This window comes from Muscardinus avellanarius (assembly GCF_963383645.1).
Source record: "Muscardinus avellanarius genome assembly, chromosome: 10".
Taxonomy (NCBI): domain Eukaryota; kingdom Metazoa; phylum Chordata; class Mammalia; order Rodentia; family Gliridae; genus Muscardinus; species Muscardinus avellanarius.
In genome coordinates, this window is record NC_137796.1 from 14,196,219 (window position 1) to 14,209,322 (window position 13,104).

Sequence of the window (13,104 nt, forward strand, 5' to 3'; positions counted from 1 at the left end):
TCTTGGACTTTCTATCCCCATGTATGTGAGTAGATACAATGATATTTCTGTAATGTTGGGGCACTAGCTTTTCCCCAAAGGTGGAGACTTAGTAGACAGAATCAAGGAATTAAGAAGGCTAGAATGTCTTTGAATTTAGGTCTAAATTGGTAATCTATGTAGATGACCACCCCTGCTGAGATTTTTGGGAGACACAAGAATGCTTCCTGCTTCCTCACTTATTTTTTTGTGGTACTGGGGGTAGAACCCAGGGGCTTTTCTACCTCCAGGCTATCCTCCCAGACTTATTTTATAGTTTATATGGAAACAGGGTCTCACTAAGTTGCTGAGAGCCTCACTAGGTAGCAGAGGCTGGCTTCAAACCTGTGCGATCCTGTCTCAGTCTCCCGAGTGGGGATTACAAACGTGCGCCACCATGCCCGGCTAGGACAGCCTCAGTAAGTAGTGCGACTCTATCAACCTAATGAGACCCTGTTTCCAAATAAATAAAATTGGGCTGGGAGTGTAGCTCAAAGATAGATTGCCCCTGGGCTCATTCCCCAGCACCCCACACACAGATGTCCTTGAGATCATGTCATTTTCCTATACTAGGAAAACACTATGGAGGTGTGGGGGATTACAGCTCCCGGTAGAACATGGATTTAGCATGTGCAAGGTCCTGAGTTCCCCAAAACCAAAAAGAAAAAAATCCTTTTGGTTGATTGTGGCAAATCCAATTCTAACTGTGTTAGTGTGTTCTTTTTCTTTTTCTTTTTTGGTGGTACTGGGGTTCCTGGAAGCCCTTCTACCTCTGGCCTATACTCCCAGACCTATTTTATATATATTTATTTGGAAACAGGGTCTCTTAAGCCAGCAGGGCTGGCTCCGAACCAGCGCGATCCTCCTATCTCTGCCTCCCAAGCACGGGGATTACAAGCATGCGCCACCGCGCCCGGCGCTGTGTTAGCTCTTGAATGAATTTTCTCTCGAGATACTCACTTATAAGCTGGGCATGGTGGTACATGCTTGTAATCCCAGCATTTGGGAGGCTGAGACAGGAGGATCGCGGTTCGAGGACAGCCTCAGCTACTACTTAGTGAGGCCGTTTGGAATTCAGTGAGACCCTGTTTGAAATAAAGAATAAAAAATAGGGCTGGGGGTGTAGCTTGGAGGTAGAATGCCTCTGGGTGCCATCCCTAGTACTACAGGAAAAAAAAAGAAATACTGATGAGTGGGGCTTGATGATGTACCTCTGTAATCCCAGTGCTTGGGAGGCTGAGACAGGAGGATCACAGGTTCGAAGCCTGCCTCAGCAATTTAGTGAGTAAGGCTCTTAGCAACCTAGTGAGACCTTGTTTTCAAATAAAAAATAAAACCAGGGTGAGGGTATAGCTTGAAGGTAGAATCCCCCTGAGTTTAATCCCCAACTACCCCCCCAAAAAAAAATGCATGAAAAAGAATACTCACTGATGCTTCTCTTTCTAGGAGAATAACAGCATGCTGGGCTCTGGATTTAAAGCGGAGCGCTTACGAGTCAATTTAAGATTAGTCATAAATCGACTTAAACTGTTGGAGAAAAAAAAAAGTGAGTAGAGCAAGATTGCCCTTACCTTTTCTTCTCAGAATACACTCCAGGTGTTCAGCACCCCAGTTCTGGGTCTTTCCGGCCCGTACTGTGAAGTATCAGGGATCTGAAATATTTTAAGCTTTGGATGTATTTGTGACTAAGAATGAATCACAAGACTTTTGTGAAGAGTTAGAGTGAATCGCTTTGTTACAGGAAACAAGATATATTCAGAGATTCCACATCTGTGGATTCAACCAATTTGGATCAAAACTTTCTAGAGAGAAGCTGGGTGTGTTGGTCACACCTGTAACCCAGTACTCGAAGCCTGACGTGGGAGGAGCACAAGTTGGAGAGGAGCCGGCGACTTAGCTAGACTGTGTCTCTAACAAGAACGAACAGCTCCAGGGGTTGTAGTCCAGTGGTAGCGTGCCCCTGGGTTCAGTCCTCAGTACCACAAGAAAAAGTTGGCTTTTTTTTAAGATACCATACTGACTGCCAGGTGTGGTGATGCGTGCTTGTGATCCCAGCATTTGGGAGGCTGAGACGAGATCATCGCAGTTTGCAGACAGCCTCAGCTACTTGGACCCTTTGCAACTCAGTGAGACCCTGTTTCCAAAGAAAAGAAAAAGGGCTGGAAGTATAGCTGGAGATAGAATGCCCCTGGGTTCCATCCCCATTACCACAAAGAAAAATAAATAAACCATACTGAATGTGTATAGACCTTTTTCCCTGTCTTTAGTTCCTAAACAGTGTAACTCTATAGCATTTACATTTTCTTAGGGATTATAAACAATCTCTAGAGATGATTTAGTAAAAGGGGGTGTATAGGTTGTTTGCAGTACTATGGCATCTTACAGGAGGACTTGGTCTTTCTTGGGTGTGGTATCAGTGGGTGGTCCTGTACACAGTCCCCGTTGAGACTGAGGGACAGCTGTGAACGAGGTGACAGGACTCCTGAGGTGCCAGCGCAGGCTGTGCTGTATTCTCCCCACACAGAGTAGCAAGTGCTAGAGCAGGTGAGGGGTAGATTTGCTAAGGGAATATGAAGTAGGATACAGTAGAAACACCCAGTTCTCTCTGTTGGGGTAGAGGTCGGCCCACAGCCCAGGTCCCAGTGCACTATTGCTGTGTGACTGGAGTGGGATTTGTGCCTTAGCGGAACTGGCCCAGAAAGCAAGGAAGGAGATTGCTGACTATCTGGCCGCTGGGAAGGATGAGCGGGCGCGGATCCGCGTGGAGCACATCATCCGGGAAGACTACCTCGTGGAGGCCATGGAGATCCTGGAGCTCTACTGTGACCTGCTGCTGGCTCGCTTTGGCCTCATCCAGTCTATGAAGTAAGATATTTTGGTTCAAAGACCCAAATTGTCTCTGGAATTTAAAAATGGAGCAACACCAGTCTCTGTACATGACGTGGGCTAGCACTGAGGGGCTATTTCACATATCCAGGGGTCTTTTTTCCTACCGGTCACTTGAAGGTATGATTTCAGTGTAGATAACTTGAAAATAATCTGAAATCAAGAGGCCCAAGCTTGAATGTTGGCTCAGTCATTTCCTGACTCTGTGGACTTGAGCTTGCTACTTAGAGTTTCTCCAAAAATAAAATGGGGTAACAAAATGGCTAGAAGCCTAAAGTTATTGTGAGAATCCAGTGAGTTTCATGATTAGCTTTAGAGATTCACAGTGTATCATATAAAAGTTAGTGTTATGTTGGTTTGTTTTTAAAATGTTAAATTATATTAATTTTTTTTCTTGGTTAGGGAGCTAGATTCTGGTCTGGCTGAATCTGTGTCTACATTGATCTGGGCTGCTCCTCGACTCCAGTCAGAAGTGGCTGAGTTGAAAATAGTAAGTTCAGTCAGTTTCAGTGATGTCTGTACTTTTTCTTATTGGTAGAAACATTGGGTAGCGGGGCTTAGTGGTGTACACCTGTAATTCCAGCTACCTAGGAGGCCGAGGCAGGAGGGTCGCACCTTCACAGACAGCCTCAGCAACTTAACAAGAGGTCACAAGAGGTCTAGGGAGGTAGCTCAGTAGTAGAGTGCTTATCTAGTATGTTATGTGCAAGGCCCTGCGTTCAACCCCTAATACCTCTAATACCTTAAAAAAGAAAAGTTGGTTAATGTGATTTAACCAGATATTCTGTACCTTTCTACTGCTTTTGAACAGGCTTGTAAATTCGTTTCTCCTTATCAGAGAGTAGAATGTTGTTTTGTACGTTTGATTTTTTTTTTTTTTTTTTTTTTTTTTTGGTGGTACTAGGGATGGAACCCAGGGGGCATTCTACCTCAGCTAAACCCCTAGCCCTATTTTTTTTTTTTTTCCTTTTTTATTTTGAAACAAGGTCTCACTGAGTTGCAAAGGGCCTCATTAAGTACCTGAGTCTGGCGGCAAACCAGGATCTTCCTGTTTCAGCCTCCCAAATGCTGGGATTTCAAGAGTGCGCCACCAACGCCTGGCTCTGAATAATCTTTTTCAGAAGCAAAGTTTTATGTGCCTCCAATTTTGTCTTAAAATTTTTTTTATTATGTTGTTTAGCCTTACACAAATAGAAAAAATGTTTTTGTCTTGTTTTATGGTACAGGGGATTGAACCCAAACCTGGGGCATTCTTTTTATTTATTATTATTATTATTATTATTATTTTTTTTTTTGGTGGTGGTACTGGGGGTGGAACCCAGAGGCTTTCTACCTCCAAGCTATACTCCCAGACCTATTTTATATTTTTATTTGGAAACAGGGTCTCAGTAGGTTGCTGAGAGCCTCACTAAGTAGCTGAGGCTGGCTTCGAACCTGTGCGATCCTCCTGTCTCAGCCTCCCAAGCCCAGGGATTACAAGCGTGCGCCACCATGCCTGGCTCAAACCTGGGGCATTCTACCTTCGAACCACACACCCCCATCCCCCTTCCTTTTTGTTTTTTGTTGTTTTTTTTTTCAGTGCTGAGGATAGAACCCCAGGGGCATTCTACCTCTGAGCTATATGCCAGCCCTATTTTTTTTAATTTTTATTTTGTTTTACTTTGAAACAGAGTCTCACTAAGTTGCAGAGGGCCTCACTAAGTAGCTGAGGCTGGCTGGGAACCTGTGATCCTCCTGTCTCAGCCTCCCAAGTACTGGGACTACAAGTGTTTGTCATTACGCCCTGTTCCCAGCCAGCAATTATTTTGAAACAGTCTCTAGTTGCTGAAGCTAGCCTTAGTCTCAGCCTCCCAATTACTGGGATTACAGGTGTCTTGTCACCACACCCAACTTCATAAGGTGTTTTCTTGCTAGAATGCTTTCATGTTTTCTTTTTTTCTTAGTTGACTTCTAGGTTGTGTGTGTGTGTGTGTGTGAGATACACTAGGTGTGGAACCCAGGGGCCTTCTACCTCTGGGCTACACCCCTGACATTTTATTTGGAAACGGTCTCACTAGGTTGCTGAGAGCCTCACTAAGTAGCCGAGGCTGGCTTCGAACCTGCGTGATCCTCCTGTCTCAGCCTCCCGAGTACTGGGATTATAAGGATGTGCCACCACGCCCAGCTTTTTGACTTCTAGTTTTAATCTTGGCAAAGCTCACTTCCTTTAGTCAGCCTCACCAGCTCTCTAATCAGAACTGATTTTCCTGTTCTAAGGCAGTGATGCCATGGCGTGTCTTCCCTTGCCTTGATAGCACTTAACACAGCTGCAGTTGTACCTTTGTCTGTGATTGGTTAGTGACTATTTTTTCCAGAGACTGTAAGATTCTGTAAAAGTGGAAACAGTGTCTTTTTGCTTACCATTGTACTTATAGTGTATATAATGTTTATAATAGTGCTCAGCACTGGGTTGCACTGGATAGATAAACTAATAAATGTGTACTCTTTTTTTTTTTTTTTTTTTGTGTGGTACTGGGGATGGAACCCAGGGGTATTCTATCTCTGAGCTACACCCCCAGCCCTATTTTTAATTCTTTATTTTGAAACAGGGTCTCATTGAGTTGTGGAGGGCCTCACTAAGTAGCTGAGGTTGTCCTTGGACTCCGATCCTGTCTCAGCTTCCTGAATGCTGGGATCACTACCACATCGGCATATGAATGTGTATTCTTGAAGGCTTTGCAGGCCTCAGTTTTGTGGAAGTCCTGTAATGGAAGTCCGTTTATGTTGCTGGGAAGAGGCTTAGGAGTGGTTTCTGTTAATACTGTTCTTTTTTCTCTGTAGGTTGCTGATCAGCTCTGTGCCAAGTATAGCAAGGAATATGGCAAGTTGTGTAGGACCAACCAGATTGGGACGGTGAATGACCGGGTAATGAACTTGGGTGGTAGATGTGAAGGAGCATGTGGTGGGAGCATGTTTCATTGCCTGCAGCTGTCCTAGCGGTGCCATGGCACGGCTGGGTGGGCCAAGGCTACGCATTTCATAGTGAGGGTCAGAAGGCGCCTGTGTGGCTGGGCGGAGTCAGCCTCTCCCCTGCTCAGCACCTGGGATTACGATGCTGTCATTTCTCACCTTCCCCCATCCTTCGTGCCCCTCTCTTGAGAGTTGTGTAGGAAGTGAGGGAGAGGATGATTTGAGATGTGGTTATCAGTAACCACAGAATTGCAAGGCATGCATCCTGTAATAGTACTCTGATTCTCTGATTCTTTTTTTTTTTTTTTTTTTTGTGGTACTGGGAATGGAACCCAGAGGCGTTCTGCCTCCGAGGTATACTCCCAGACCTATTTTATATTTTTTTTGGAAACAGGGTCTCACTAAGTTGCTGAGAACCTCATTAAGTAGCTGAGGCTGGCTTCAAACCTGTGTGATCCTCCTGTCTCAGCCTCTTAAGTGCTGGGATTCAAGCATGTGCCACAGTGCCCGGCTTTTTTTGATTCTCTTTTGCCTTTTTTTTTTTTTTTTTGGCACTGGGAATTGATCCCCAGAGGCATTCTTCCTCTGAACTACACCTCCAGCTATTTATTTATTTGTTTGTTTGTTTATTTATTTATTTATTTATTTTGCAGTACTAGGGATGGAACCCAGGGCCATTGGACCTCTGAGCTCCATACCCAGCCCTGTTTTTTGTTCTTTATTTTGAAACAGTGTCTCACTGAGTTGCAAAGGGCCTAAGTAGCTGAGGCTGTCTAGGAACTGTGGTAGTCCTGTCTCAGTCTCTCAAATGCTGGGATTACAAGTGTGTGCCACCATGCCTGGCTTTATTTTTTATTTATTGATTGATTTATTTATATATTTATTTATGGGTCTGAGGATGGAACCTGGGGGCATTCAACCTCCAAGTTATACCTCCTGCCCTAGTTTTTATTCTTTAATTTGAAACAGGGTCTCACTAAGTTGAGGAGGGTCTCACTAAGTAGCTGAGGCTGTCTGCGAACCGTGATCCTCAGGTCTCAGCCTTCTGAATGCTGGATGCTGGTATTATAAGTGTGCGCCACCACGCCCGGCTTCCGGCTTCCTGGCTTATTTTTATTTTGAAACAGTGTCTTACTAAGTTAATGAGAGTCTCACTACTTGCTGAGGCTGTCCTTGAACCTGCAATCCTTCTATCTCAGCCTCCCAAGTACTGGGATTACAGGCGTGCACCACCATGCCTGTAATCTTTTTCCTTAATTTTTAACCTGTAAAAAGTGAGGTAGGTGAAATAGGCTGGTTGATGCAGCTGCTTCTTAATCCTGGTCTTTTACTTACAGCTGATGCACAAACTGAGTGTGGAAGCACCACCCAAAATCCTGGTGGAGAGATACCTGATTGAAATTGCCAAGAATTATAACGTGCCCTATGAGCCTGACTCGGTGGTCATGGTAAGCTTCTCCCAGAGCGCAGTGAGGAAAGTCTCTGTGCACTGGCTTACGTTAGTGTGTGTGTCCAAGCTTTTGTTCAGTTATTGTATTTTTAGTAACAGTAAATATCTGCGTATTTCACAAGGTACTTTGAGGATCAGGTTAGGTGAATGCCAGCATTTTTGAGAAGATAGAAACTTGATACCTATATAAAATAGCATTATTACTGCTGCTGCTTAGTAAATTTAAGGACTTGAGAATCCCTTTGTGGGTAGCAAGACACAACCTAAGACCAAAACTGAAACATTTCATTATTGGGTCAATCATTGTTACATGGTACATAGAAAACTGAGAATATATATTCACACACATACATAGTCTGTCTCTGCCCCCCCCCCCCCATTTATTCTCTATCCTAAAAGGATTGCAGTGTAAGGAGGGCAAATAATAACTACTTAGCAGTTAAGGTCAGTGGGGTATGTTAGAAACTTTGTGCTGCTTGTGACGCCCCCTTAGCCTCCCAGTATGCATCAGAATAGAAGCATTTATTCCCCCAGCTTTCTAGAGTATTGAGGACTGGTAGGTCACACAGATGAGTGTCCCTTCAGAGGTGGTCCTCACTGAGGAGAACCCCCTTACCAAAGTCTTTCTTGAGGGCAGCGTGTACCCAATAACGGATCCCAGGGGAGCAGCACAGCAGAGGACGCCATTTCTCCACTCAGGGCCTGTCCCTGTTCCTCCCCTCAGTCACCTTTGCAGGTCCCTCAGCTCCAGAGCTTCCTGGAGACTTGGCAGAGGCCTTTGTTTCAACTGTATTGCAAGTCCCCTCCTCCCCCCGGTGTTGGTCCCCACAGTGCTCTGCAGTAAACGCCCTCCATGCCAGCCTGCATCTCGTCTGCTCTGTGGGGAGCTTGTCCTTGGACAGGATGCACACAGTGAGGTGATGTGCGTTTCTCTTCCTCAGGCAGAAGCTCCTCCGGGGGTCGAGACAGATCTCATTGATGTTGGATTCACAGATGATGTGAAGAAAGGTGGCCCTGGGCGAGGAGGAGGGGGCGGGTTCGCAGCACCCGTTGGCGGGCCCGATGGAGCCGTGCCCATGCCCATGCCCATGCCCATGCCTGTGCCGTCTCCAAATGCTCCTTTTTCATATCCGCTGCCAAAGGGGCCTGTAAGTATATGTATTAATAAAGTGTGGACTTAGCTTTAGAAAATGTTACGGAAGGTGATGAGTTTGCTCTATACATATACTCAGAAATTGTAGTTGTCAGGAGCATTTAGTACTAAGAACATTTGGGTTTAGCTTAGTGATCATATTGTGAAAAAATAATTGCGATTCAGAGAAAGCCCTGGTTCAGCTGTAGGTAACACAGTGGGAAAATCTTGAGATGATACTGAAAAATCCCTTTTTCTTTTTTTTTTGTGGTACTGGCGATGGAACCCTTCCCGGGCTACGCTCCCAGACCTATTTTATATTTTTTTATTTGGAAAAAGGGTCTCTTAAGACAGGGAGGCTGGCTTTGAACCTGCCCAAACCTCCTGTCTCCACCTCCCAAGCGTGGGGATTACAAGAGTGCCCACCACGCCCGGCTGAAAAATCCCTTTTCACATTGGCTTACTGAGTGTCTTTGGACCTATTGCAGTTATGCTAATAGCTTTTTCCCAAAACGAGTGACAACCATTTATTACCCAGCAGAAAAACTGCTGGGTAGACAGTTGTCTTCTTTGTAGACAAGAATATGTAGGTCATTGATTGAAAGTCTGATTAGAATTCTCTTACAGATAGCCATTGACGCACTTGATTTACTTTAAAAATCTGGAATCCTACTGATCACATGTGTTCCTCTTGAGCATTTTTTGGGGGAAGGAAGTGTGTGTGTGTGTGTGTGTGTGTGTGTGTAATTTCTCTCCATCCCATATACCTTAAAACTACAAATTGGGGGCAGTATCTCTGACATTGCCTTTCTCCTCTTACAGTCAGATTTCAATGGATTGCCAGTAGGGACTTACCCAGCCTTTCCCAGTATTCATCCACCTCAGATACCAGCAACTCCCCCATCGTATGAATCTGTAAGTGCCTGAGCCTCTTTTATAAGCAACAGGAGAGTGAATACCATGAAGAGCGCAAACTAGTGACCACAGGGAAGGCCAAGTTTTGATCAGCTCTCCTCGCAGCGCTCTTGCTTTGGAGTTTTTGCGTTGCTTTACACTGCCCTGGAGATGGGGGTGGCGGCGGCGGTGGCTTCGTTGGTGGGGATGCTCTGTTGGCAGGAAGCCAGGAATCAGGAAAGAGCTGCAGCTTGCCTAGAAAGCTGTGTGTCCTCCTAGGGTACCTACCCAGTTACGTTTGTTTGGCTACAGAGGCAGAGAATTGTATTGAGCTAGTATAGTTTGAGTGTTAGAATATTATTATCAATGTTAAACTTTCTCAGCACTCATGTGGAGGAAGAGTTAACAGGTTTTCATTATCAACTAAACCTCTAAGTAAATTCCAGCCTGTAGCATTGATTTCACATTTTAGTCTTGGTGCTGAAACTTGCCACATAGTTAATGTTGTGATGATGTTTTGAGCTGGTTGTAACTGTTTTGCTCAAAAAATTAGATTACTTGTTTTTTTGCCAGCCTTGTTTCTGCCTGATCTTTTACTGAGAAAAGCTGGCACGGCGGCAGCGCTCATCTCGAAAGCTGCTGTTGAGCGAGAACTCTCCCCATTCCTGAGCTTGCTTATTATTTCCCACTGGTTTTTATCTCTAGCTGGTGTCTCTTACTTTGGGCCTGGGGTTTTTCATGCCTCAGTCTCGCATGTGTTGAAGCATGGCCTACGACTCTTTCTGGAAATGAGGTAGAACAACATCGTCATTATTTGAGGACTTGGTTCTTGTAGTTGTGTTTCGTGTTTCAACTCTTTCTCTGCCTAGAAGGTAGAACGAGGTCATGTTGTGGCTAAGAACTTTCTTTTTCTAGCCAGGCGTGGTGGCACATGCTTGTAATTCCAGTACTTGGGAGGCTGAGACAGGAGGATCTCAGGTTCAAAGCCAGCCTCAGCAAGGCTCTCAGCAACCCAGTGAGACCTTGTTTCCAAAATAAGAAATAAAAATTGGGACTGGGGATGTAGGTTGGAGGTAGAATGCCTCTAGGTTCAGTCCCTAGTACAAAAAGAAAAGAAAAATTTCTTTCTCTGCTTGGTGTCAGAATTCAACATTGTGTCTGCTTGGTTGGAAAAAGGTCAGAAGTAGGGAGGCAGTTTCTCTGGAGCAGTTTCTGTTGCTTCTGGTGAGCAGCTTAGCTTTTGGAAAAAACAGGGCCTGAGCGAGCGCCGGTGCTGGTGCTCCTCTAGCCATCCCAGTGCTCTCTCTCTCTGGTGACAAGTCTCTGTGTTGCAGGTTGATGACGTAAATGCTGATAAGAATGTCTCTTCTGCACAGATCGTTGGTGAGTATGGGTCAGAAACTTAAAGGCCCAGGGCTGAGCCCTGTGCTGCTGTCTCAGGGGTCCTCACTAAACCCTGTCGCATGTCTGCGGCATTCTACCCTGTCCTTTCCTCAACTGATGTGTGGCTAAGAATTCAGCACTTCTGAGCCGGGTGTGGTGGCGCACGCTTGTAATCACAGCATTCGGGAGGCTGAGACTGGAGGATCGCGGTTTGCGGACAGCCTCAGCTACTTAGTGAGGCCCTCTGCAACTCAGTGAGACCTGGTTTCTTTCTTTTTGGGGGGGGGGTGGTACTGGAGGTGGAACCCAGAGACTTTCTACCTCCGGGCTATACTCCCAGACCCATTTTATATTTTATTTGGAAACAGGGTCTCACTAAGTTGCCCGAGCCTCACTAAGTAGCTGGAGGCTGGCTTCAAATCTGCACGATCCTCCCGTCTCAGCCTCCCAAGCGCTGGGATTACAAGTGTGCGCCACCCCGCCAGGCTGTGAGACCCGGTTTCAAATTGGGAATGTAGCTCAGTGGTAGAGTACTTGCCTAACACATCTCAGGCCCTGCGTTCAATCTCCAGTACTTCTTCCCTTTACCTCACCAAAAAACAAACAAAAAACTACCACCAGTACCCCAGATACTGGGAGAGGGGATACTTTTTTACTTTTCTTTTTCTTTTTCTTTTTTTCCCTTTCTTTTCAGTACTGAGGATGGAACCCAGGGACATTCTACCTCCGAGCTACACCCCAGCCTTATTTTTTATTCTTTATTTTAAAACAGGGTCTGAGTTGCAAAGAGCCTCACAGTTTGGTTGTGATACCATAATCACAGTACTTGGGAAACTGAGATAGGAGACTGAAGGTTCAAGGTGACCCTCAACAAATTAATGAGGCTCTTTGCAATTTAGCAAGTCCTTGTTTCCAAGTAAAAATAAAATAGGGTTGGGGGTGTATCTTGGAGGTAGAGGGCCTCTGGGTTCCACCCCTATTACCACCACCCAAAACAAAATTGTTACCAAAGCAATATTTGGTTCAAGGAGCCTAGTAGCACTCCTTGAACTTGGTTGGCATCTGGACCTACCTCCATATGTCACATGTCACACTTTTTTTTTTTTTTTTTTTTTTTTGGTGGTACTGGGAATGGAACCCTTCTACCTCTGGGCTACACTCCCAAACCTATTTTATATTTTTTATTTGGAAACAGTGTCTCTGAAGCCAGCCTTGCTGGCTTCGAACCTGTAAGATCCTCCTGTTTCCGCCTCCCAAGCGCGGGGATTACAAGCGTGCACCACCACGCCCGGCTACCACACTTTTTTCTTTAATTACTTGGGGTTGAACCCAGGGGCATTCTACCTCTGAGTCACACACACACACACACACACACACAGCCGACCTATTTTTTTTATTCTTTATTTTGAAATAGGGTCTAAGTTCCGGAGGGTCTGAGTAGCTGAGGCTGTCCATTAACTGTGATCCTCCTGTGTCAGCCTCCCAAATGCTGGGATTACAAGCATGTGCCACCACACCAAGCTTACATACCACGCTTTGACTTCTTTCTTACTGTAAAGTAAAACAGGATTCAGCTAATTAGAAAAGGTGGCCCATGGGGTGATGCACACGTAAGCATACCCTGTGGGCAGTGCAGGTAAGAGGGCTGGTGGTGGAGCTCAGTGTTGAGCACCCGAGTTCAATCCCTCTTGCACACAAAAGGAGAGAAAACGTAGATGTTAACTGTTCTGAGGATTTTTGTTGCCCTTTACAATTAAATGTTAATTTTAAAAACGGCTATTTTCTTCTGTATTTTGACACCCGTCAAAGGGGAGCAAGCATTCTCTGGTGTTGTAATGCTGTGCTTCTTACCCTCTTTTCATTAGGTCCTGGACCCAAGCTGGAAGTTCCCGGAAAGCCCCCTTCCAGACCTGCAGACAACTACGACAACTTTGTACTGCCAGAGTTGCCATCCGTGCCAGACACACTACCCACTGCCTCTGCCGGCGCCAGCACCTCAGCATCTGAAGACATTGACTTTGATGACCTGTCTCGGAGGTTTGAAGAGCTGAAAAAAAAAACCTAGGTCTCTTCGGTGAGGCAGCCTCTGGGTCCTGGGAGTTGAGACTGACCAGCTTCTTCTTGTAACAATGACTCTCCATGAAATTCCGTTTCATCTGTTAACTGTCACGAGCACACTCTTCCTCTGGGCTCTCTACCCCTCTACCAAATTCTCTTGCTTTCCAGGCCCCTGTGGAGCCTAAGGGACTAACACTGGAGACTCTGAGGCCAGAGCGGCCGGCTCCTGACAGCTGTGCTGTCAGAGGGTCCCGGGCTCTCCCCTGGCCCTCCCCAGGAGAGCGGGAAGCTGGGGCATTGTGGGAGAGCTCCCCGCAAGGTGTCTCAGCTGCGC

At 45.7% G+C, this 13,104-nt stretch overlaps 1 protein-coding gene across 3 annotated transcripts; it reads left to right on the plus strand.

Moving 5' to 3' along the window:
* Nucleotides 1-1,476: 1,476 nt before the first annotated feature.
* On the plus strand, nt 1,477-12,777 carry IST1 (IST1 factor associated with ESCRT-III; the record flags this gene model as incomplete). 3 transcript variants are annotated; one of them, XM_080704137.1, is made up of 9 exons in its annotated part: nt 1,477-1,564; nt 2,703-2,883; nt 3,307-3,394; nt 5,725-5,808; nt 7,191-7,301; nt 8,245-8,451; nt 9,258-9,350; nt 10,664-10,712; nt 12,578-12,777. In XM_080704137.1, 9 exons carry the CDS (start codon nt 1,477-1,479, stop codon nt 12,775-12,777), a joined length of 1,101 nt encoding a protein of 366 aa, XP_080560263.1. The 3 variants fall into 3 exon arrangements, with proteins under 3 accessions (XP_080560263.1, XP_080560264.1, XP_080560265.1); XM_080704138.1 differs by lacking the exon at nt 10,664-10,712 and having other exon boundaries at nt 9,258-9,354; XM_080704139.1 differs by lacking the exon at nt 9,258-9,350.
* Nucleotides 12,778-13,104: the final 327 nt, after the last annotated feature.